The following is a 23,538-nucleotide window of genomic DNA, read 5'->3' as shown; positions in this document are numbered from 1 at the left end:
GCTGCCGAATTCGATGACGAATGGGCGAGAGAATAATTCCAATTGGCGGCGGTATTAACAAAATATTAGAAAAATCCGTTTGAGACATACGAACAGACAAAGGCTAGTGTGGGAGAATTCAAAACCTACGGTTACAGTGCCGCGCCCGCCAGATTCAAACGATGGCGGTGCCATGGTGGTGGCACCCGAACACCCTTCGTGACCCCACCCTCAGTACCGACTCATGTAGCAGACCAAACAGAGGAGTAACAGACTCGTTTTGAAGTGAGATATGACAGTGGCGATTTGTCCAGCCCCACCAGGAAGGACAGAAGTTGGCAGTAGGAGATGGCATGGAGTTAACGCTGGGATGGTACCCCAGGTTATCCCCAGTGCTGTGCGGGACTGTTATGCATTGCCCGGGAACAAGGGATGCCTTGTTGTGGGGGATGGGATACTAACCCCCACCCCTGAGAAGTAAGGGAGTACAGAACAACCTGTCCACCCATGAGTCAAGAATGCTGGGACAGAGAGAGGCCGACCAGAGCCTCTCCCCCGTGACCGCGTGGGAAGGGAGGGGAAGTCCACTCCTACTTCTCATCGTGACCTATTGAAAAGTAGAGGGATGAATTGTGCAGAAGTTCCCTTACCTTCCTCGACCCGTGAAGGAAGTCACGATACCTGCTTAAGGTATGGATAGGATGGCGCGATATTAGAATTAGGAATAGTTGATAGATGTTAGATGACACCCAGCAACCAGTGAGAGATTCCAGGCGCAATGTGAAGAAGATACAAGCAAACTAATAGCGTCAGTACCGAACTGTCAGCACCGCTGCTGGTACTAATAGAACTGCTGACCTGCGAGCAAATTGCATAGAAAGCGGGAACATCTCAACCGTATGGTAGAGAGATGGGTACAGGATAGTGTCTTGGGACACTATGGGGATGTGAGGAGAGGATACCCTTCACACCTCTGGAGGTGGGAGGTTGGAGACCTCGCCCCGCCTAGAAGCCATCTCCCTACCCACTGTCGTGATTGCTAAAAATTGTCACTGATAGTAACATTAGTATTAGTTCGACTGAGCAATGAACGAGATGTGTAGCCTTTAGTAGTGTGATCAATAGCATGCTGTGTTAGGGATATGCAGATAGGGAATTTGTAGAAAGCAATGTTAGAAAAAAATAAGAGAAAATAAAGGATGGTTCTCTTAAGCCGTGTTCTGATCACATTTAAAAGTATCCCGAACGACAATGCATCTAATTTGCCCCCATCGAAGAATTGTAATCAAAATTTAAAGATAGAATTATTAGCGTAAATGCATTTGAGTAAAGTAGCGAGTCTGATATATTTATTGAAAGAGTAGTTAGATTTTCATTGGGAAAGAAGTAATTTTTAAATTTGATGATGAAGTGAGAGCAAATTGTATTTTTTCCCTGGTTTATAAATGCCTTAAGAATGTTAATTTCTCAACAAGATCGTAGGATCGACCAACTGTTAGTTTCACATTGTGGGGATTGATCATAAAAAAGAGCCCTAAGAGTAGCAGACGCTCTTCCCAAGATTACTGTACGGCAAGAGCCGGGAAGAGAGAGAGGAACTGCAATGCATACACTTAAATGTTTCAGTTAGGCTGCCCATTCATGTCAGATGGGATTTGTCATGCCCGATCGAAATGGGCCGGGTTTAAGCAAGTTTGAGTGTGAGTGGGGTGTTTTTTAGTCAAGTCAGATCTGATCAAGCCCAGCAGTCAAGCCGAATCGCCAAACCTGACAGTTGAGGTTTGAATGAGCAACTCACTGTCCGACACGACAGTCAAATAGGGGTTTTTCAGATTAAGTCGTTCAGAACTGATAGTTTGACCGTGAGTGGTGTCTTTGAATGGGCTTGATGAACTAGGAGGTTCATTTATCAAGAAACGGCGCAGAAGAGGATATCGTTCAACATGTCAGACTTTTGATAGATAAAGAGTTCTGGATGGGGTTCTTCGAGATTCATAAGTCGTAGCAATGTCTGTGGAATATAAAAAGTGAAGCATATTCTGACAAACACAAAAGAAATGCAGCTTATCAATCGATATTTGAGAAACTAAAGAAAAAGTGTCCTGATGCAACAAAAGAAATGGTGTACAAGAAGATAAATACTAAATATAAGACCTTCATATCAGAAAGAATTAAGAAGAGCAGAGACATCAAAGAAATCAGGAAGCGGTGCATAATACGTGTCGTCCCGTAGACATGATATACGTATATACATATTTTTCTTATTTCTTCACATACTGAATTTTGTAAAATTTTATATAATTGCAATTTACCTTATGAGTGGAAACAAAATTAAATTACATAAAACTTTCATTGACCACAGTGATGTTGAATATTGAAGGCCGTAGCGTTTCTAGATCCTGGAGTAACGACAATGTTTCAAAGTACCAAATTACGCAATGTATATACGTATAATATGTGTAATATATATAATAAAATATATATATATATATATATATATATAATAATATATATATATAATATATATATATTATATATATATATATATGTTTAATAGTAGTATATATTATACAATACGTAAAGTAATCTCTTAAAACAAAACAAAAAATTTGGTGCCTTGCTCAGAACGTTTAATCAGTTGTATTACAAAGTAAAAGAAAAATAAGAAAGAAACGAAATAAGAATATATGCTAAAAAGCTCCTAAATGATATATGATTTAAAGGAGAACTGGAGACAATGTAATAGTAAAATCATAATGGGAGGTAATGAAACCTCCCTCACACCCTTATAATTTTCTTGTAGGTACTTGGTGTTGATTGCGAAATAGTGTAGTGTAATGACTGGTTACACAGCGATTTATTACCTTTTCACTTTTGTAATTTCCTACGTTAATTTTATACACTACAAACTGTTTGGCATATTTGTAGAAGGGTTAATTATTTTGAGTTTCTAAAAGCTAGTTTATATTTTATCAAAGATACAAATATGTAAACATGAATTTTATTTATCTTTATTATGTACTCATTGCGGAGTGTTGTCCAAATAGCTTTACATGTCTCCAGCATGACTCTTCCAAGGTCTTTGGGCGATATGGCCAATTTTACATCTTGGTAAGAGCAATCAGTCGCTATGAAGCGTAATGTGGCACTTGACCTTTCATAGGGCGTTGTGGATTTTGTTATGCAGTGTCCTTTTGCATGACTGTTATAACCTTTCTAGAAAATCTAATGTTACCTCGTTTATCCGTTCGTAACTATAACAATCCCTGGGAGCTACCTATATTTCCTTTAAAAGCAATAAATGTGAGATTTTCTTTCTTCAACAACCAGTCATTGACTCAATATTCCTTTTCTTTTACGTGGCTTTTTGTTTATTGTAATATTGGCTGCAACAGCACAACCTGAGCATATATGGTTCATTATCAGATATTCCCTCCGCCACGTCCGAACTGTGTGGCTGCCAACTTAAGACTGACTACTTTGTTCAGACTGGGCAGTAACGTGAACTTGCAGTCATTTTTTTGGAGTCTTCTCCCACTCAGTTCTCATCGTACGACCAGATCGACAGTGAGTGGCCCGCCTTACACCTGCGGGTGAGTCGCACAGAAAACAGAGGCAAGTGAGTCAGCTGTTGTGCAAACGTGCCGTGTGCATGTGTTGAGTGTGTGTGGGTTTGCTATTGTGTAAGGGAGCTGACTGACAAGTCACAGTTTTTTTTAACATGCACGAGATAAATTCTTCGTAAAAAAAAAAAAAAGTAACTTGTGCCACCGTTCCTCTCTCTTCGATAAAGCAAACCATCCACATAATTTATAATTGCGCATAGGTGTCTTGCGTAGCATACTAGCGCGAGCCATGAATAAATGTGTCCGTCACAAAGTGAACAGAGAATATCATAGAAACATGGTTATGCACTTTTGTTTCATGTCAGTTATTGCTGAGGAATTTATGTCTAGTATTTTAAACATTTTGTTACAGTTCCAAGCATATGATGAGTGGGTCTATGTATACATAATTGTATTCTTTTTTTTTTTTTTTTTGCATTATTGTTTTTTTAAGTTTTTTTTGTGTGTAAATTGTAAATTTTTATTTTTTATTTTCTTGTTTTTATTGTGTTGCAGAAGAAATTCAGTAAGTTTTCTTATACTTTTACCAAATTTCTTAGGTGTAACGTTTCATTTTTGACTCATGTTATGTGAAGCTTTGTTTATGAATTTAACTTTTTTGAGTTGGAGCTGTGACTATCCATTTTTTTATTGATACTATTGAATGTGAACCTAAATTTCTTTTTTCTGTATGACACATTGTGAGGCGTGAGATTAATTTGTTGTAACTTATGTTTGTAACACGCCAAATGGCCCTACCCTAATATTTTTTAATTTTGCACAAACTGGACGGTATGGCACTCAAAGGCGGTGTGGCACTCAAAGAAGAACAGCAATGCTCAATGCGGGACGCAAGAACTGGGGAGGGAGTGATGTGCTGATTCAATACAGTTTTGAATAGTCCCGTAAAACTGTTGCAAGTGATACCAAGTCAACTGCCAAAGATGTTACAAGTTGGCGTGGCTTGGGCATTTCAAAAGAGTGCCACTCATCTCTATATCCATTCTTGATTGGCCCTTGTGTCTAAGGAGTCAGAATAACCAATCAGCTTCTTGCATAACGATACAGTTCCGTTCGTTAGCGGGTGCCATACAGGACAGACCGGGTCGACACGAGTGCCGCCGCACAAAGACATGTGTCGCCATGAGTGTCAAATAACAGCCTAACCTGTCGTCCGGTTGTTCACTAGTATAGTTAACGTAATAATGACAGGCCACCTGCGTAGCTAAGAAGAATACACCTGCGTTAAACGTTTCATCGATTATTATTTTTTCATGCCCTATATTGCATGCATGTAAACTTATCTCTCTCCTGTTTTTTCCTTCATATCCCGAACCCACAAATGACCGAGATCAGGTCACATATATATATATATAGGTATATATATATTATATATATATATACATATATATATATATATATATATAGATATATAATAGGAAATTTAATATATATATATATATATATATATATAGGATATAATAGATATATTTCTAATTATATATATATATATAAATATATATATTTTCCCCCCTATATATATATATATATAATGGTATATATATATAAAAATATATATATTTCTATACATTTCCTTCGGTGGCAACTCCAAATAATGTTCAAAGCAGTTCCAATGAAGGGTAAGAGGGACCTCTTTGGCCTCTTATTTAATGTATTTTCTGTCTGTGTTTAATTTTCCTAACAAATGTATAACACTACTATTGTCATCCTTCTGTATTATTGACTTCCTATCTGTTTGGAGTTTCCTTAGTGTTTCTTCACTATTTAACAATGTTATTATGTTGATAGTAATGCCTGTAATATTTTCAGTCAAACACCAATCTAACAATTTTTTCTTTTTCATATGTTTATATGTATTTGACTCCGTCGGTTTCGGAGATTATATCCATTATTGACCACAATTTTATTACCTGTCTTGTGTTATCTATAAATTCAGTGGACCATAGGTCTGCCTTTATGACTTTTATGATTCCAGTGGACTACTTTTTCCTTCAAATCACTGTCATTAATTACTCTATATTTGTTTAATTTCAGCAATTCTACAATTCTATAAGATGCGGGGAACTTAGGAGAAACATTTACATTTGGCCCTTCTTGAATGTGATTCTGTACATATATTTGAGTACCTACTGTAATGTCTGGTTTGATGGCCTTTATATTATAATATTTGGCATGAGTCTCATGGACCTCTTTTACTTTAGCCCTTGTTTTCATGATCGTCTCGTAAGTACGTCTGGTTTTCCATGCAACATAATCATCATAGATGATTATGTCTGGGTGGTGTTACATCTTCTAATGATGTGTAAGGCATTCTCTTTTGATAACCGTATAACAAATAACGTGGCGATTCTCCTACTGTCTCATGTACAGTATTATTCAACGTGAATTGTACGTCTTCTAGTACCAAGTCCCAATCTTCTGTCTGTGGACTCACTAAAGTTTTCAGAATATCCTTTATTTTACGATTAGTTCGTTCTACTGTTTCATTAGGGTTTACAAGCGGTTATTTGACATTTATTTATTTCATAAAATTCACGTATGTTCTTTAAGAGATCACTAGTAAATTTAGTAGCATTATCTGAAAGAAGAACTTGTGGGCATGAATGTCGTGTGATAATTCTAGATTTAAGAGCTTCTGCCACTGTAGCTGTATCTGTTTCTTACCGGTGTTATTTCTACATATCGTGATAATCAAGCTTTGAGTGGATGGCGGCCAATCTCACTGTTGAACGTAGACTACAAAATTATAACTAAATTGTAAGCCAAGAGATTAAAAAGCGGTAATGCATAAATTGATATCTGTGGAACAATTTTGTAGTGTTAAAGATAGGTCAATAGTGATTATAAAAATAATATCAGGGATATTAGTAGGGAAAAACTCTCTATCACGAGAGTATATACAATGTTCTAAAGGGTCCACAATAATACACAGTGTAAAAAGTCCGTGTATAATTTTGAAGACTTTACAGAAAGCTTTCGAACCCTTCCCTGGGTTCATTTGGACTGAAGAGTTCGAAAGCTTTCTGTAAAGTCTTCAAAATTATACACAGACATTTTATACTTTGTATTATCGTGGACCCTTTAAAACATCAGGGATATTTTTAATTTTGCATATGAAAAGGATCTTGAAATGGCGATTCTGAAATTAGATTGGAATAAAGCATTTGATACCGTGCTCATGATTTTTTGTTTAGAATTGTGAGTACGTTAGGCATTCCAGATGTGTTTATTAAATGAATAAATGATAATTGTTGCAGTCGTTTATGTATAAATGGCATGTTGAGTAATGCTTTTCCAGTCATGACATCTGTGAGGCCACTTAGTACCACCAAGGCTTCCAAATGGATGAAACACATGCCTCTAAGGTTTTGCTGATGTCTCATATATTTTTGTATCCCAAGAGAAACCTATTTTTGAGGTTTTCAAAGAAATTAATGTTTTTGAGAAAGCAACTGGTAAACTTTTGAATAAAAGTAAAAGTATGGAATATGGCATAGTAAAAAAGAGTGGCCTATTAATTGGCGGCTAAACACAAAAAGCAATCTTAAGATCATGGGTTTTTACTACTGTGAAAACGTAAAGAGAGCAATAGAAATAAATTGGAATACAGTTGTACACAATTCAGAGAAATCAATAAATATGCTTTCGAACAAGATGCCTTACGATCTTTCAAAAAGCAATCATTGTGAATTCCACTTTGTTTATCAAAGGTTTGGTACTTATACGCTTCCTACTCACAGAAAATAAATTCCCTAATTTTTAGGTATTTATGGCGTGGTAGGTACCAGCCCATCCGTAGAAGAACTTTGTTGTTGCCCAAAAGTGAAGGGGGGATTAGGTGTTATAAAAGTTTTTCATAAAGCAGCTGCAATTTTAATAGCCTCAAGTCTTAAAGAATCACTCGAAGGAAGACCATTCAATATTTATAACTGTAGTTTATGACTAAGTTATTTAATAGAAACAAAAATTTATGACGAGTTATTATAATTTGTATCTTCTTTGTACTATTCTGGTGTGGTAGAAAATGTAAGAAAAATACTTAAACATAGAAAATTCCCCAACGTTAAAACCAAAGATGTATACTAGACGATATTTGTAGTCATAACCCTTGGTAGAAGCGAACTACCCGTTGCTACAGTGTAGTGGAGTGGAATATGGGAGAATGTTAGCAATCCAATTATTGGCTTAAGAGAAAGAGAAGTTATGTGTAAGTACTTACATGAAAGGTTACCTACTAATGCAATACTAGAGATGTTGGGAATTAGGAAAGATGGTAATTGTGAGTTCTGCGGCCAAACAGAATACATACTTCATATATTTTATTTTTGCAAACGAGTCAAACATATTTTCAATGGTTCAATAGTAAATTTGAGGTTTAAAAACCGGAACACTGCAGTTCTTCTTATTTGTAACAATGTGTATTGCATATGGATAAGCCGTATGCAGAAGCTTACTGAAAATAAAACTTTTTGTTTTTCTTAGGGGGAGATTAAATTATGTGAAAAGGTTGGTGTTGATTTTACATGGGGAAAAATTGAAGAAAAGTGCTACAAACAAATTCATGAGTTCAACATTTTAATGTTGAAATAATGTAAATATTGTATTTTTGTTATTTTTCAAATAAAGGTAAAAACAGTAATTCTCTCTCTCTCTCTCTCTCTCTCTCTCTCTCTCTCTCTCTCTCTCTCTCTCTCTCTCTCTTTATCATTGAGAATGTAACAATGTCGTAACGAAAGGCGTCGGTGTGATGAACTGATTATCTATTAATCAACCATAAACAAAAAATGATTTGACCTACTATCTTAGTGCCACGATCACCAGTCGCCATAGCCTTTCGTGGGAGCTTGAGGCATATGTGTATCTTAGCACAGGTGTGAAACTTAAGGTGCCAGATGTAACAGAAGCACTCTCGATTGATATATATATGCCTTCCGGTCGAAACCTGTCAGGAGATCGATCAGTAGGTATCGTGAGAACCAAAGGCTTGGTGTAACTTCCCTCCCAAGTCGCAAGAGTGATCAGACATTGTCCATCGGGGTAAACTCAGGGTTCGAGACTCTGGAAATAGACCAAGAACTCTCAACGCAGCTCGAATTTCAACTTGGGCTGCAAGCATAAACAGACAAGAATAAAATAACATCGACAACAACAATAAGAGTGCTTTTGATGCAGAGTTTTGATTTTGTGATCAAGCAAGATTGAAATCAAAACTACATAAAATAATAATAAAAACTGGTCAACCGGTGGCGGCACCATTGCAAAACCATGAAGGGAGGAGCTTTGGCAATCAGGATCTTGGCAATTCTCCTGCACTTTGGGGCCCTCAATGCTGACAATTCGACGCAGTATGAAGGAGTGAGTAGATTTTGATGATTTTCATATTTAGTCTGAGATAAAAAAAATCATTTGTAAAGTACTAAACAGTATTAAGCTGATGTCAGATCCCCCCACCCCCACCCCCCTCTAACCCTCTCTTATTTATCTTTAAGAAATGAAAAATAGTTCACCGTGTGAGAGAGGGAGAAAGGCAAGCAGTGCACAGTAAGTCCGCATTTTACCTTGACGCCATACCTACAGGTATGGTACGCACATGCACACTTATACAAACTGACAAACATACTATGTATGTCACACTACATTACTCTATCAAGTACAATATTGTACCGTGTAAAGTAACTGGTAGTGTTTTGTAACTTACATTACAGCAAAGATGTTTTTTAATTTTTTTTTTTACATTGCGCGATTTTTGTGTATTTTACTTGATTCTTGTGTATTTTACATAATGTAAGCATACACAGTCAGTAAGCAGAACTATAGCAATCGGCTACGTATATAAATTGCGTTGTATGTATTTTTAAAAAGAAATAATTTTGTCGAGAGAATGAATGAAATTACCAAAACACCAGTTTGCATAGGTTATTTATTAATGATTCCATATGGGATTTCTGTTCACTAGAAGCTAGGTGAGTTGCTCTGGGGTACAGCATTGTGTTAGCTATTAACTAATCTTTGTTACTTGGCGGATTTCGTTTCTTACTGGGAAGCATATTCCTGAACTGTGACAAAGTTCTGGACCTTCCCTGAAAAAGCAAGACGTCTATCTTAAAAACTAACCATAGAATCTTCTTAGAAATAATCTCATTATATTTCCCACACCCAAATTACCCGTCCTTCATTTTCGGAACTTACTTAACCTAACCTAGGGGCATAGCAAAAAAACTCCGAATTTCGGCAATACTAGTATACATCTCGGGAATTTGCTACCGTAAAGGACAGACCTCTCTCCCTCTCACATCTACCCACCGCCAACCCCACCCCTCCCCCCACCCCCCGTTAAGGTGATGTTTTGCTGTACATTAAGCTCCCTCTGAAAGCTAGACGATTTAAAAACATTATCTGACAAAGTGAGCAAAAATAGTTATTATGGACGACGAATTTTGTCCCAGTAAAGCACATGAGAGACTTAACGATACAAACACGAGAAACGAACAAAAACATTCAATAACTATCCTAATCATTTTTTCTATAATTATTATAAAACAAGGATTTATGACAAAACTGAAGTTTGCTAATTCTTAAAAAAACTCTCATACTTTTATGGCCAGCAAAAAAGGAATTAATATCCCTGCAAGGCCTATCATTTAAAATACGGTAGTTACAATAAGGACTAGAAATGCTTAGAGAGAAATAGAGAGTTTTTCGATCTATTACGTCTTGTTTATTGTCATCAAAGCCTACACTAGCAAATACAGGAGGAGAGAGAGAGAGAGAGAGAGATGAGAGAGAGAGAGAGAGAGAGAGCGGAGGGGGGGGGGGGGGGGGGGGGCGGGGGACACCACAGCATTTGTTTGAGAATCCATCTCAAGGAAATTCGTGAATGCTGAAACCGAATTTTAGATACAATTGTAACTGAAATACGGAGTTATAGATTTACAGCCTAAATCTCTGACAGGAGTTTTAGAGTTTGCCTCCTAAATCCACTGTGCCATATGCGAGTCAGCTTCATGTTCAATAATATTACCAGCTCCGAAAGTTCCCTACCATCTGGCTCTAGATGCCACAATCTCAATGAAGTTTGCAATTAAGTGTTCTCTCTCTGTACGGGTTAATAGGCATATGAACAGCCAACTTCAAAACACAGTACTGAATGTGCGTAGGAATTTATCCATAATTGATCATATTTCTCTCCTTCTTTTATCCAAAATTGTTGCTGTATTAAATTATTTGTCATGTCTTACCATAGGCCCTCTCATTAATTCCCCCACTTTTTTTGTTTTTTATTGGCAGTGTCATAAAAACTTGACCTCGAGCACTGGATCTGTTTCGGAGCAAGAATTTTCTGGACTAAATTGCCCAGAACATGGAATTCGCATCCAGGCTGGTGTACCCATTGTGCTCACATGCCAAGATCTAGTCCTAGAGGTGGCATCCCAACAGTATTGCGTGTCCATAGGTGGGATAAAGAAAGGGAAACCTCGAACGTACAAGTTGGGTGATAATGGTGATGACCCGAACAATGGCGGAAAGAGAAAACCTGAGAGGAATCCCCATACAAGAGGTAGAAGGGCGAAGGCGCTGGGAAAAGAACAAAAGGCTCAGAGGCTGACCACGGAAGCAGATCTGAAGAGCAGTGATCATCAAAATATGGCCCAACAGAAGCCTTCTAACCGTCGCCGTGAAAATAACAAAAATAAAAATAAGCTGAAGAAGTTAACTTCGAGGTTGGAAAAACACACAACGAAAATTGGAAAACTAGAGGACAAAATAACCAAGCTGCAAAACAACCCCAATGCAGAAAACCAGGTGTCTCAGTTAAAAAAAAAATTAGATGGACTTAAAGCTAAGTCTGAGGTGCTCCAAAGCAAAATCGATGAATTACAGTCACTTTTGGGAACGAGTTCAGGCCTCATTAATGGCACTAGTGGTATGGGTACCACTGTTAATATCATTAGTGTCATTATCGATAATCAATCTGGCAGCGATTCTCATCAAACAGGTAATGTCAATGGTGATGATTCTATAGCTGGTGACAATGGCAGTGATGATATATATTATGGTAGCAATTCACATGATGGCAGTGGCTATGATTCCCAAGAAATGGGCAGTGGTGTTTATGGTGGTGATTCGCATGAGAATGGTGGCGATTATAATTATTATAATAACTGGCCGAGTATGGGAATCTGGGCAAAACCTAAGCCTAAAGTGTTGGAGAAAGGGAGCACAAAGAATTTAAGGAGGAAAGGAAAGGGCGAAGGGAAGGGCAACGGAAAAGCACAGTCTTTCTGTGGGGCTCAAGACCAACCTATTACGGTCAAATCTCAAACTGGAGAAATTGGCCTTTCAGTGCGCCCAAAGGGCCTAAAGGAAGGAAATGGGAGTAAGCCTTCAAAACCTCATCACGGGAGGCGTGGAAACGGTTCACATGGTGGTGTCGCTCAGGGTCCTGCAGGAGCAGCTGCAGTAATGATTCCTTCTGAAGTTAAATACACTTGTTCATGGAGTCCTTCATCACCTTGAAATAACAAAGGGGAAAATTCCAAATGTAGGTCCTCCTAAATTCAAAGTAACAAAAAGAAAAACGAAAACAAATCCATGTGCAATCTTGATATCTATTCTCTAGATTTGAATTTACTAATTAATCATTAATAAAGGAAGCTTGTTTTTATATGGATTAAAACCAGAAATTACGTTTGCATGATAATTAGCAATTTCTTTGGTGTTTATGCTTCAAGATTTTCTGTTGTAAAAGGTGCAATAAATATAATTGATCCAATTTCTGTTTCAGTCATTTCCCTCATTACTTCTAAAATGCTGGATGTAAGAACGGTATTTTAATATCTTACGCACATCATTTACGAAGTCTGCCCTTCTGAAAACTTTAAAAAAAAAAATCGTGACATTTGTCTGTCTAAATCTATTCAAGCATTTTTCGAAAACTGGTCGACTTCGAACTTACTAAATTTTCCAGCAAAGTGATCACAGCTGGCTGACTGGAACTTGGTATTTAGAAATGCGTAAATACAATACATCGCAAAGAAATGTGGTTTTGTACTCTCTGTCTCTCTCATTTTGCCATAAATATTTTGAAAAAGCCAGTTGGTTTTTCGTTCACCAGCCAAAATGTGAGCACTGAAAACGTTCGCTACTTTTGAATTTTTCCCCTTAAGAAATGAACTTGATACCTAGAGAATATCTGATTTTAACTGCAGCCGGTAAATTCTGATAAATTTCTTGAAGAGTCCAAGACTTACTTCAATTCACTGAGGAAAAAAATATTACATCTCTTCGAAATATTGTGAAAAAAATTAAGTTTGTCATCACTGTAGACAGTCTGCTATTTCACTATACAATATATTTATAAAACTATCGGCCTTTGTTAGGAGTATGTTTACCTAAATGATAGGATCTAATCGTCTCATATTCAAAGTAAAAGAATGCTTTCAATGTGTTTTTAAGGATAGCTCTCTCTCCATAAAGAAGTTAAGAGTTCAGGTGGAACGTTTAGACTGACACTTGTCTGTGTCGTATCAAGTCATGTGACTTAGTTATTTAATGCAGAAATTGTCAGCACCGTAAATTAGAAAAGCAAGACAACATTGAGGGTTACTCAGCCCTATGCATAAAAGGGCATCAAATTTACGATATACACATCGGTTGGGAAACAAGAAAATCAAAACATTTCTTATGAAAATCAAGTGAAATTCATCTTATGATAAAAAAAAATCAACGGGGGAAAATTAAAAATTTTAGCCCTGGGGAAGGCCAGTCCTCATTTACAGCTCTTACCAGTGGAGTAAAAAAAAAATCTTCGGCGCCAGCATGGAAATTCTACAAAAGAAGCAATAGAGTATTATGAGTCAAAATGTCCGTTATAGTAATGGGACAAGCCTAAAAGTACGTGAACTTACTAAGTATCTGACAAAAAAATTCCCATATGTGGAAAAAGAAAGACATTATAAAAGTGTAAATCACAGTTTAAAATTGCATTTAAATGAAGACAAACTAGCCCAGGATGAAGATAAAAATCCGTTAACAGATCCATGAAGAGCAATTGAGTGTTGTTAGCCAATGTGTTCACATAAATGAATCAAACAGCATGGTAAACAGTAATGAAAATCTGTATATAAATGAAAATAAGCCAAAGAGAAAATACATAATTCATTTACATCAGTTGAGAAGAAACCAAGAAAATTAAGAAAAGGTTGCAAGGCCCATTCGGGTAACAATTACGGAGTCATTCCAGTATTCCTGCTTTATAGGCATCGGAAAAGAGTAATTTAGTCTCAGTTTTTTCTCTTTAATGTTCTACACAATTAGAAGCACAATATTGAGATTTACTTGAATATGCGGAAGATAGAATAAACAACTGTATAGTGGGGGTGAGTAACAGTAACTGTTATACATTATGCATTTGCCCTAAAAAATTGACAAGTAATCATATTTACCAAGTACAGCAAAACAGGATTTTTCAAAATATAGTGCAAATTAAGCATGTACCAGATTCACCAATGCACGTATAATAAGAAATTCTCATTTCATATCTATACATGTGAAGGTTAATGAAAAAGTACATTTTTGTATGAATGGCAGCAATTTCTTCTTAACGTGCGTCCACACGGTCGAACAATGCCCGACGGACACACATTGTTACCATATCATAGGCAAAGCAGGATGACGTCATAAGCGGGGAAACGATGTAAGTAGATCTGGCAACAAACAGTGGTACCAGATGAGGTTGTATACCAGAGTTTCTTTTTACTCTGCTCACAAGGCAAAGACCGCAGACAATTGTTAATTGGTAACAGTGTTTGTCCGTCGGACATTGTTCGACCGTGTGGACGCACCTTTACGATGCCTGTCTTTTTTCAGTTGTACACTCTTTTTCAATTCGTATCTTCATTTGAATTTCAAGTTTGCATCAGCGATTCTTATTGAGAAAAACTTTTATTAATATCACTTACAAAATCGGTATAATGTTTTACACAGGTATGTCTGTTCAAATATGTCTACATCTATACCCGTGAAGCTTACCTTAGAGTAAATTCATAGGTCATATCTCTCAGAAATGAGTATTTAGCAAAAAAATATATACATCCACACATACATGGAATGTAACATCTAAACTTAGGGCAACTGACCCGCAAGCCCGCCGCTCGCCCCTTTTATCTCAGAGCACAGCGTTCCCATGTCGTCCTGGGTACCTGTGGAGCGGCAGGATTGCCACCAAGTGGAGACACATGCAGTGGCCAGGCAGGAACCCTCGAGTGGCCTCGAACCACGCGTACGTCACCGCCACGTTGGCACCATGCTATGTGGGTGGAGCCACGCCAAGTGACAGTTGGCATAGTCACCCATGTATAGTTTTGAGCAGGTCGAAAAGATCCGGTGGCTCTCCATGCACGCCTGGGTGGTGCATTACGCCCACACTGACACCTGACATACTTACATTTGACTTACCATACATTTAATTTGAATTTACATAGTTTACCAATTTCTGCCCGTGTGCCTTGATACGTGAATGGGTGAACCTAGCATAAACCTGAAACTATTGCAATCCTTCACAGGTGAAATCCAGAGACAAACTGTCATCGAATCGTTGCTTCCTCGTCTACACATGCATTTACTTGTCAGTTGGTTGGAAGAACTTTAGGCAATTCCATCAGTTCACCACTCTGGTGAGTGGACTGACTGCATCACAAATGCTGTCGCCTACACGAAAGCTTTCAAGGCCTGTCCAGACAAGCGGCGTAATCGCTGGGGAGCGCGGAAAGTGGGCAAATTCTGACGGGCTTACCTTTGAGTGTTGTCCACCACGGCACATTTGACGAATGGGTGGGCGTGCCCGACGATTCCACTACTTTTGTCGAGTGTCGTATGCAAAACATGGCGGATAGTACTGCTCAAATAAAAGAAACTCTTGTGCTGCATAATAATTTGCGTATGTATAAGGAAAAAGACGAGATTGTGGTGCAAAGATTGTCTAAATAGGAGAGATGTTTACGGGAGCCATACAACAGTAGCACGTAACTACAATATGGCTATGAACATGATTATAGAACTTATATGAGAATGAGCGTTAGTACATTCCATTGTCGCCATCAGTTCCATATACTCCTAACAAAGCTAGAGCCATACATCCGAAAACAAGGAATTCGAATAGACATGAAGTAACAATAGCTAAAACGAGCGCGCGCGCGCTCGTGTGCAAAAAGAGAGAGAGAGAGAGAGACGACTGAAGAGAGAGAGAGGAGAGAGAGGCCGAAGAAAAAGGAGGAGAGGGAGGCCGGAATTGAAAAAGAATACTTTTGTTAAGTTTTTCTTTCATACCTTGGTAGAATTGTGTCTACGAAAATCTATCAAAAAATGTTTATCAGTCAGTCGTAATTTTGATTTTACTCTGGGAACTAAAGAATAGTTCAAGGTATTTGGTGTCATATAGAGAGTCACGACTGCAATTACACACACGAGTATGTAGTATTTATCATATATGTATATATTATATATATAATATATATATATATATATATATATATATATTATATATATATATCTTAACACCCCCCCAACCCCCCTTTTATTAAAACTGCACAAATTGGAAACCCTTACCTGTTGTCAATGGTGGCCCTCTGTCTGCAACCATGTCATTAGGCTATTAAGATCTCGTAAGTAAAGAAATATACTATTTATTACCCCAAGCAGTTGAATATAGAATAGAACAAAATGATTAACAAGTCATAATGACAAAAACCCAAATCTGCCCATAAAGAAAACTAGTAAGTTAACATTCTACCCTCCTGACTAAGAATTCACTCCCAGACCCAAAATGTCAATAAGTTCATTATATTAGTCAGGTTAGAGATTCCCGTCTCTAGTACCATGAAATAGAACCCATCTGTAATAAAGATAACAATGGATAAAAGATACACTTCACACATCACTCTCTTTTCAAAGTAATTAAGTAAAGAGTGTATTTCACACTTCTCTCTCTTTTCAAAGGTAACAGTTTTCTAAGTCTTACAAAATATGTGTCATCCCTTTTACGATGGGGTTTTTTTCTCCCGACACCTGACGTGTACGAACGGACCTCTTTGTTCTCACAAAGGACTGTGACTCGCCAAATGCCTGCTGGTCTATTAGACCTATAACATCTGTTACAAAACGAATGTACATGCTTGACGACAGACGAGGGGTCTCTCAATTAAAACGCTTTCGTACCCAAATTCCTTCACTCAAGTAAGCTGCCCTTACAGTTCAGCCTGTCTCCAAGCAAGACATGATATGTGATTCACTAACATTACACACTTGTAAGATGGCTCGGCCACCTATGTCCTCTGTGCACTCCTGTTGCACACCACATCAGCAACTAATGCACAATGTATCAATTTACCACATGACTTAGGGCTACCTCTGTTGCTGGAGCCCTTGTGCTTCGTCGAATGCACAAAAGTTTAAGAACTCCTAGCGCACAAATTGTGATCAGTATAGCACCTAACATGATCATTAATATTGGTATAGTGTAACGGTCACTAAAGAAAGGCTCATCCTCGCCACTAAGATAAGCAGAAACTCGACAAATAGTTGTAGACGCAGGTCGAGTGCGTAACTAACTCGAAAGAACTCAGCACAGGCCATTATTCAGCGTCTGCAACCCTCGTGATGTATCCAACACCCTCTCGTCACGAAACTGTAGATTCAACGTTTTTTCTACTGAAGGAAACGTGGTTACCACCCAATGTCAAGGAAATATCCTGTAACTTCTATGCAAGTGCTACTCGCACCCCCCTCATCGAAGATTGTAGACTCCTGTTTTATCCCAGAACGTATCCTGAGACGATATATCGAAGACATCTCATCCTTCGCAAAGGCAGTCCATAGAAACGCCATTCGTGTGTAGACTTGACTCGACCTCTAGTACTGTAGAACGAAGTCGTTTCCATTGCCACCATCACGTAGAGTTGAGAATTCTCTAAAGTCATTGTGTGTCCGTATTTAAAAGGTCTACATGGTCATAAAATAACTAAAGTTTTGCTTTACCCCACAAATCCGTCACTAATTAATGTACTCAATCTACTAGTCAAATATTAAAAGTTCCTCGCTAAACAAAATATAATCTTTACCCACTGAATCCTCAAATAATCCCATATCTGACAAGCACATACCAAAAGAGAACCCATAATGTCTAACAGCAAAAACCCCTTTATGGTTTTTATATAACTAACCTCCATAAATATAATGGCTGAAACACCCCTTCTATCTAATTCACATACCCTGACAAAATTATATATCCTATTTAAAATAGAAATGCTATTTAGAGCTTAACCCCTATTACAACATCTCTCATAAGAAAAGAAAAAAAAGAAAAAAGGAAGAAAAAAAATAAGATTATAACAACAATAATAAGTGAACTTTCCCGTTAACAACGCACATAAGAGAAAAAGTAACATATATAATTCAATATCTTTCCAAAACGGAATGTGTACCGTTACGGAATCTGCTACCGCCGCAACTTCCCATCGACCAGAAACGACTGGAAAAGAATCCCCCTTACATGAACATTCCATTCCCGTGGAATGCCATCATCAACATCTACAAGAATAGTGCAAATCCCCGAGTAATCAATTCCAAAGGGAAAGATCCGCAACCGGATTCATTACAGCATCATTAGCAAAAAATCCACTTGTGAACACCTCAGGTGCTTCGAACTGCACCATAGTCAGACTCGCAACTCCAGAAACTCATGATTCTCCAAAAAAATGTTCTATACTGAAAACTACAATCATCACATTTCACAAAACTATCTCCAGGACATGACCAAGGTGCTCCAAAATTATCTCAAAGACATAACTCTCCCAAAACGATACTGCCAATAATTATATAGAAAAAAATTATCACCTATTCGGATAAAAAAATATGATAAACTCACAATTCCATAATTATAATTATATACCACCAAAAAAAAGAAAAGTCACCCCCAGGAATATTAATGCATCTCCTTATATATATATAAATCACCAGCTTAGTAATAACACCACTCCAGTGATAAAAATATTTCCTCCATTTAATTAATGACCCCTTACAAACAAAAAATCAGCCCCCCCAAAAAAAAAAAATTGTCGTTAAATCAATACTCCCCACGACATTACCTGAATTATATAAACCCCAATCTCATCTATTCGGCTCGAGAAACCCCAAAAATTCAACCCCAAATATCATACACACAGGAATAATCACATGTTTATCATCACGTTTCTCAGCTAAAACAAAAGATTTGCCGTATTACAACACCTTCCCAAGTAAAATATTAACCCTTCATGAGATCTTACACCAAAACGCCGCAGATTTGCGCATAATAAAAAAACAGTAGAAGAAAATAAAAGAGAAAAAAAAATGTGAAAGCATTCCACCACCAAATTGCAAAAAAACAGAGAGCAAGAAAAATTTTTTTGAAAAATGCAATTGCTCGACAATATATTAATCACCACAACATATTCTTTTCAATTTCGAGATATGTGTTAACCTCGACCGACCTGTTTTTTCCTCTAAGACTACAAATCTGTTCCAATTTTCTCTTCAATGACTTTAAAAGGACCTTCAAACTTCGGGCCTAATTTGTAATTTAGTTCATTTCTCACGTTAAGTTTTAAAAATACCTTGTCTCCGACATTTATCTTGGGATCAGATGTTTTACTATTACTCTTCTGTACCATATCTCTGGTTGTGGATTCGAGATTACGGCTGAGACAAGCATGTCTCTCTCGCTGCTGTGATACCAACGCCTCGATCGTATCCTCCCCATGATGAGGCATAGTTAACAAATCAAATGTGCCTCGTGCTGGACAACCAAACAAAGCTTCAAATGGGGACATTTTAATGGAATCACTAACCATAGTGTTTAATACTATGTCTAACAACATTAACATATCGTCCCAATTCTTATCATTACCACCTACAGTTTTCCTGAGAGCCTCGAGCACTTTCCTGTTTGCTCGTTCGCACAACCCATTAGCCTCGGGTCTATATGGAATAATTGTTACTTTCTGTATCCCCATGACTTCAGCTAAACATTCCAAGGTTTTGTTCACAAATTCCCTCCCATTGTCGGTTAATAGAACTTTGGGTGAGCCATATCTGCAAATGATACCATTGAAAAACGCTATGGCTACTTCTTCGGCCGTTTTGTTTTATGCATAAGTGGGAAAATTTCTACTATCCTTGTAAGTTCATCTATTATCACTAACATACCTACCACACAAAAATTCCCTAGGATATCCATATGTATTCTCTGAAAAGGTCTACTCGGTATAGGATACGATCCTAATTTGCATGAAGTTGTCCTTGCAGGCTTATATGCGTTGTACACCGTACAATTCCTTACAAAAATTTTTCCACATCTTTACCCATGTTTTTTCCAAATGTATTTAGCACGAACCTCATCATACATTTTTTCTATTTCCAGTGTGGACTACCGAACCTGCAATGAACTATATGCCAAAACCACTGGAATTAGGACCTTCGGACTATGATCTGTGTCGTATCTCCTTTACTTTCACTGTTCTCAACTTATATTTAATTTTCCTAACCAATAGATTACCTTCTAACTTCCAAACGCCGAAAAAGGCAACTTATAAAACGTTTCCTGACTAATTCCCACCCCTCTTAGAAACCGCGTTTGCATCTGCTAAAATCTCGTCTTCATCTTGCTTTTGCTCTATGAGAGGTATATCCCATTGCATAGCCTCGTTAGGGACTTGCGCGACTTGGAAACCTTCCATGCATAAAAAACCCCTGCTGAGAGCATCAGTAACCAAGTTAAATTTGCCCTCCTATATTGGAGCTTTGCATCAAAATCTCTTTTAGGCGACAAATCGAGTTTATTAAAAAGATCCAGTAATGGTTTGTGGTCTGTAAGACTTCTACTTTATTCCCCATTCGCTAACATCTTAAAATGAACCTAAGCTCGACACTACTGCAAAGGCTTCTTTATCTATGGTGGCCATGGACTTCTCATTGCTACCCTTTGTCCTGAACTTCCTGCTATAAAAAGCTATAGATTGAAATTTCCCATCGAACTTTTGCATAAGGCAAGCACCTATACCTCCTGGCTTGCATCAGTCACTAATGTAAAAGGTTCGCTAAAATCTGGAAACTGCAAAACAGGGGGATTCATTAGCGCGTCCTTAAGCTTTTTCTTTTTTTTTTTTTTTTTTTTTTTGAAAACTCTCCGCCTGGGGGGTTCCTTCCATTGAAATTGAACAATTCTTCCATAGTACATCAGTTAGGGGAGCTGCTATATTAGAGAACCCTTTCACAAACCTCCTGAAGAAACCGGCGATACCCAGGAATGACTTAATCTCTTTCTTTGATCTGGAGTTGTGAAAATTTACTATTGCTTTGACTTTATCTTCATTTACTCTAACCCCTTCCTTAGATATGATGTGGCCTAGATATGTGAGCACTTGGCTAGCTTAATTTCAACCCCGCTAATCTAAGCCTCCTAAGATTCTGTGAGCACTTCCAGGTGTTGGGCGATCGTGTCTGTTGCGACGAGGATGTCATCCATATACAAAAAAACCATTTTTGCCTAATAACCCGTGCAAAACTGTGTTCACCAACCTGGTAAAGGTCATCGGACTGCCCAATAAACCGAGAGGCATTCGCGTAAATTCATAGTGTCCCTTGGGCACTGAAAAAGCGGTATATTCCTGCTACTCTACTAAGAGGGACCTGTGAGAAACCCTGCACCAAATCAATTGAGCTATAAATATTATGTCCCCCAATTTCAACAAAAAGATCTGGTATGCTGCGACTGGTAGTGTCAGGGATCGTCTTCCTCATTAAATGTCTAAAATTCGACGCATACAACGGACAGACCGTCTTTCTTAGGCACCGTTAACAAGGGAAAGTTGTAAGGAGACATGCTAGGTCTAATGATTCCTTCTTCTTCCCATCTATTAACCTCTTTCTCTACCTGTTCTCTGATTTTGAAAGGTATCGATATGCAGGAATATAAATAGGTTTTGTGTGGCCACTCTCCAAATTTAACCTTATGCTCTAACACATTAGTCAACCCCAATTTATCACCTTGTAAGGCTACCATATCCCCAAATTCTGCCAAGAACCCGCTTATCGCTTCAACATGTTCGCTATATAATCCACATCTGGCCTAAATGTTCTCTAAAATATTCGTTTCCTTGATTGCATTTCTGCCTCCGAAAACTCAGGTTTCCCCTCTACGATATCCACTGAACCACTATCACAACTCCAATCTTGGAAATCCAATATATATGTATTCTTCTGGTATCTCCTAACTGTATCATTACAGTTTAGCAACTCTAACCACGTAAACCATCCTTGGATACACCTGTTCACCGATGCCATAAAGCAACAACCCCTCTAAGCTTTTCGCTATTTTCAATAACACACACATCTGTGGGTTTTCTCATTTCCTTCAATTTAACTTTTACCATAGTCTTCGAACCAGGTAGTAACATCATATCTTCGGATAAAACACCTCTATATTTGTGGTTAGTACCTCCCCTTTCCACTGCCCCATACACATTACCACCCTTAGTATCATCCCCAGCATTGTTAGTATCAGAAATAACCATCAATATTAGTATTAACATTACCATTTACAGTATCATCACCACCATTGTTATCACTGTGAACTCTGATAGAACCCCCGTAATCATTTCCCATATCAGCAACGTGGGTTTTAATATTACCTTTCTCCATAACACTCATATCACCGCCATTAATATCACCGAGCACATCTCCTCTTTCAATAACTCCCTGTCCTCCATTCTATTCACGTCTCATAAGGCAGAAAAAACACCAGGTATCCCGACTGTTATCCCATTAACACCCCCCGCAAGGATCGAAATCTTGTGTCTTCTACAAGCAGGATGACCCAGCAAAAGTCTGTTGCCCCAACGCAATTCCTTTCATTACCAAAAATGGTTCTGTTAACACTTTGTCACCGAGAGTAAAACTGTATTTGAATACAACCCAGGGTATTTAATCTATGGGCTTGCACATCACACACCATCTCCGTTGAGGTTGCAAAGGGTAATTGGAAAACATGGATTGATACAAATTATAGTCCATTAGATTTAATTGAATGCCCCCGAGTCTATAAATATTCGGATATCCACATCCCCTACTGTTCCATAGACTATAGGCCTGGGCTCTGGGGCGTCCTCCACGAGACCACAATGGCATGTACCAATCACCTGTACCCTTTTTGTTTATCGGGCTTCCAAAAAAATTTGCTGATCCCTTTGCCCACTTGGTTTTTGACCTGCCTGGGAAGTTCTCACATTATAATTACCAGAACCTTGAGGTGTAGGCCTCGCATCTCTCCGTATCTGAGACGGACAAGACTGCCAATAATGATCGATACTCTTACACATTCCGCACTATTTAACCCTACACAATTTCTTTGGATGCCCTGGTTTATTGCAGTTGAAACAGCGCAACTGCTGTTGCTTTTGATCGATCGATCTTTTGTTATATTCAACTTTTGCGCACAGATGAGGAGGAGAAAATTCTGTCTCTTTGCACTCTATCCCTCGGGCCTGTCCCATTAAAAATTGTACTATCTACAGTGGGACATTTAGACATGTTTCTCAATTTGGGCATAAAGTAATTCTTCGTCTGAAGTAGGTTCAATCTTTTCATCAAAGCTACTCACTATCGCATCCGGTACATCGTGCAAGAGCAGGGAAAAATAGATCAGTTTTATGATGTTATCAAGAGAGACATTACTCCCTGTAGCCCATTTAGATGTTTTCAAGTTTCCTGACCCAATCTGCCACTGTGTCAAAAAGTTTTGAACTATGTTCTACGAGGCTATTAGTGCCCTTCCGTAGTTTATAAAGACCCCGAAGGTCCCTCACCATATCTCCGTGTTCCTTTGAGCCATAAGCGGTTT

The 23,538-nt window shown here is 38.0% G+C and overlaps 1 protein-coding gene across 1 annotated transcript; it reads left to right on the top strand.

The window, feature by feature from the left end:
• The first annotated feature begins 8,545 nt into the window (after positions 1-8,545).
• On the top strand, positions 8,546-12,378 carry LOC135213628 (uncharacterized). The gene is made up of 2 exons (XM_064247659.1): positions 8,546-8,960; positions 10,893-12,378. Exons 1-2 carry the CDS (start codon positions 8,871-8,873, stop codon positions 12,120-12,122), a joined length of 1,320 nt encoding a protein of 439 aa, XP_064103729.1. The 5' UTR covers positions 8,546-8,870; the 3' UTR covers positions 12,123-12,378.
• The last annotated feature ends 11,160 nt before the right edge of the window (positions 12,379-23,538 follow it).

The sequence above is a fragment of the Macrobrachium nipponense genome, chromosome 43 (assembly GCF_015104395.2).
Source record: "Macrobrachium nipponense isolate FS-2020 chromosome 43, ASM1510439v2, whole genome shotgun sequence".
NCBI classification, from domain to species: Eukaryota; Metazoa; Arthropoda; class Malacostraca; order Decapoda; family Palaemonidae; genus Macrobrachium; species Macrobrachium nipponense.
Note: the sequence above shows the minus strand (reverse complement) of the source record. Positions and strands in the feature narration are given on the sequence as shown.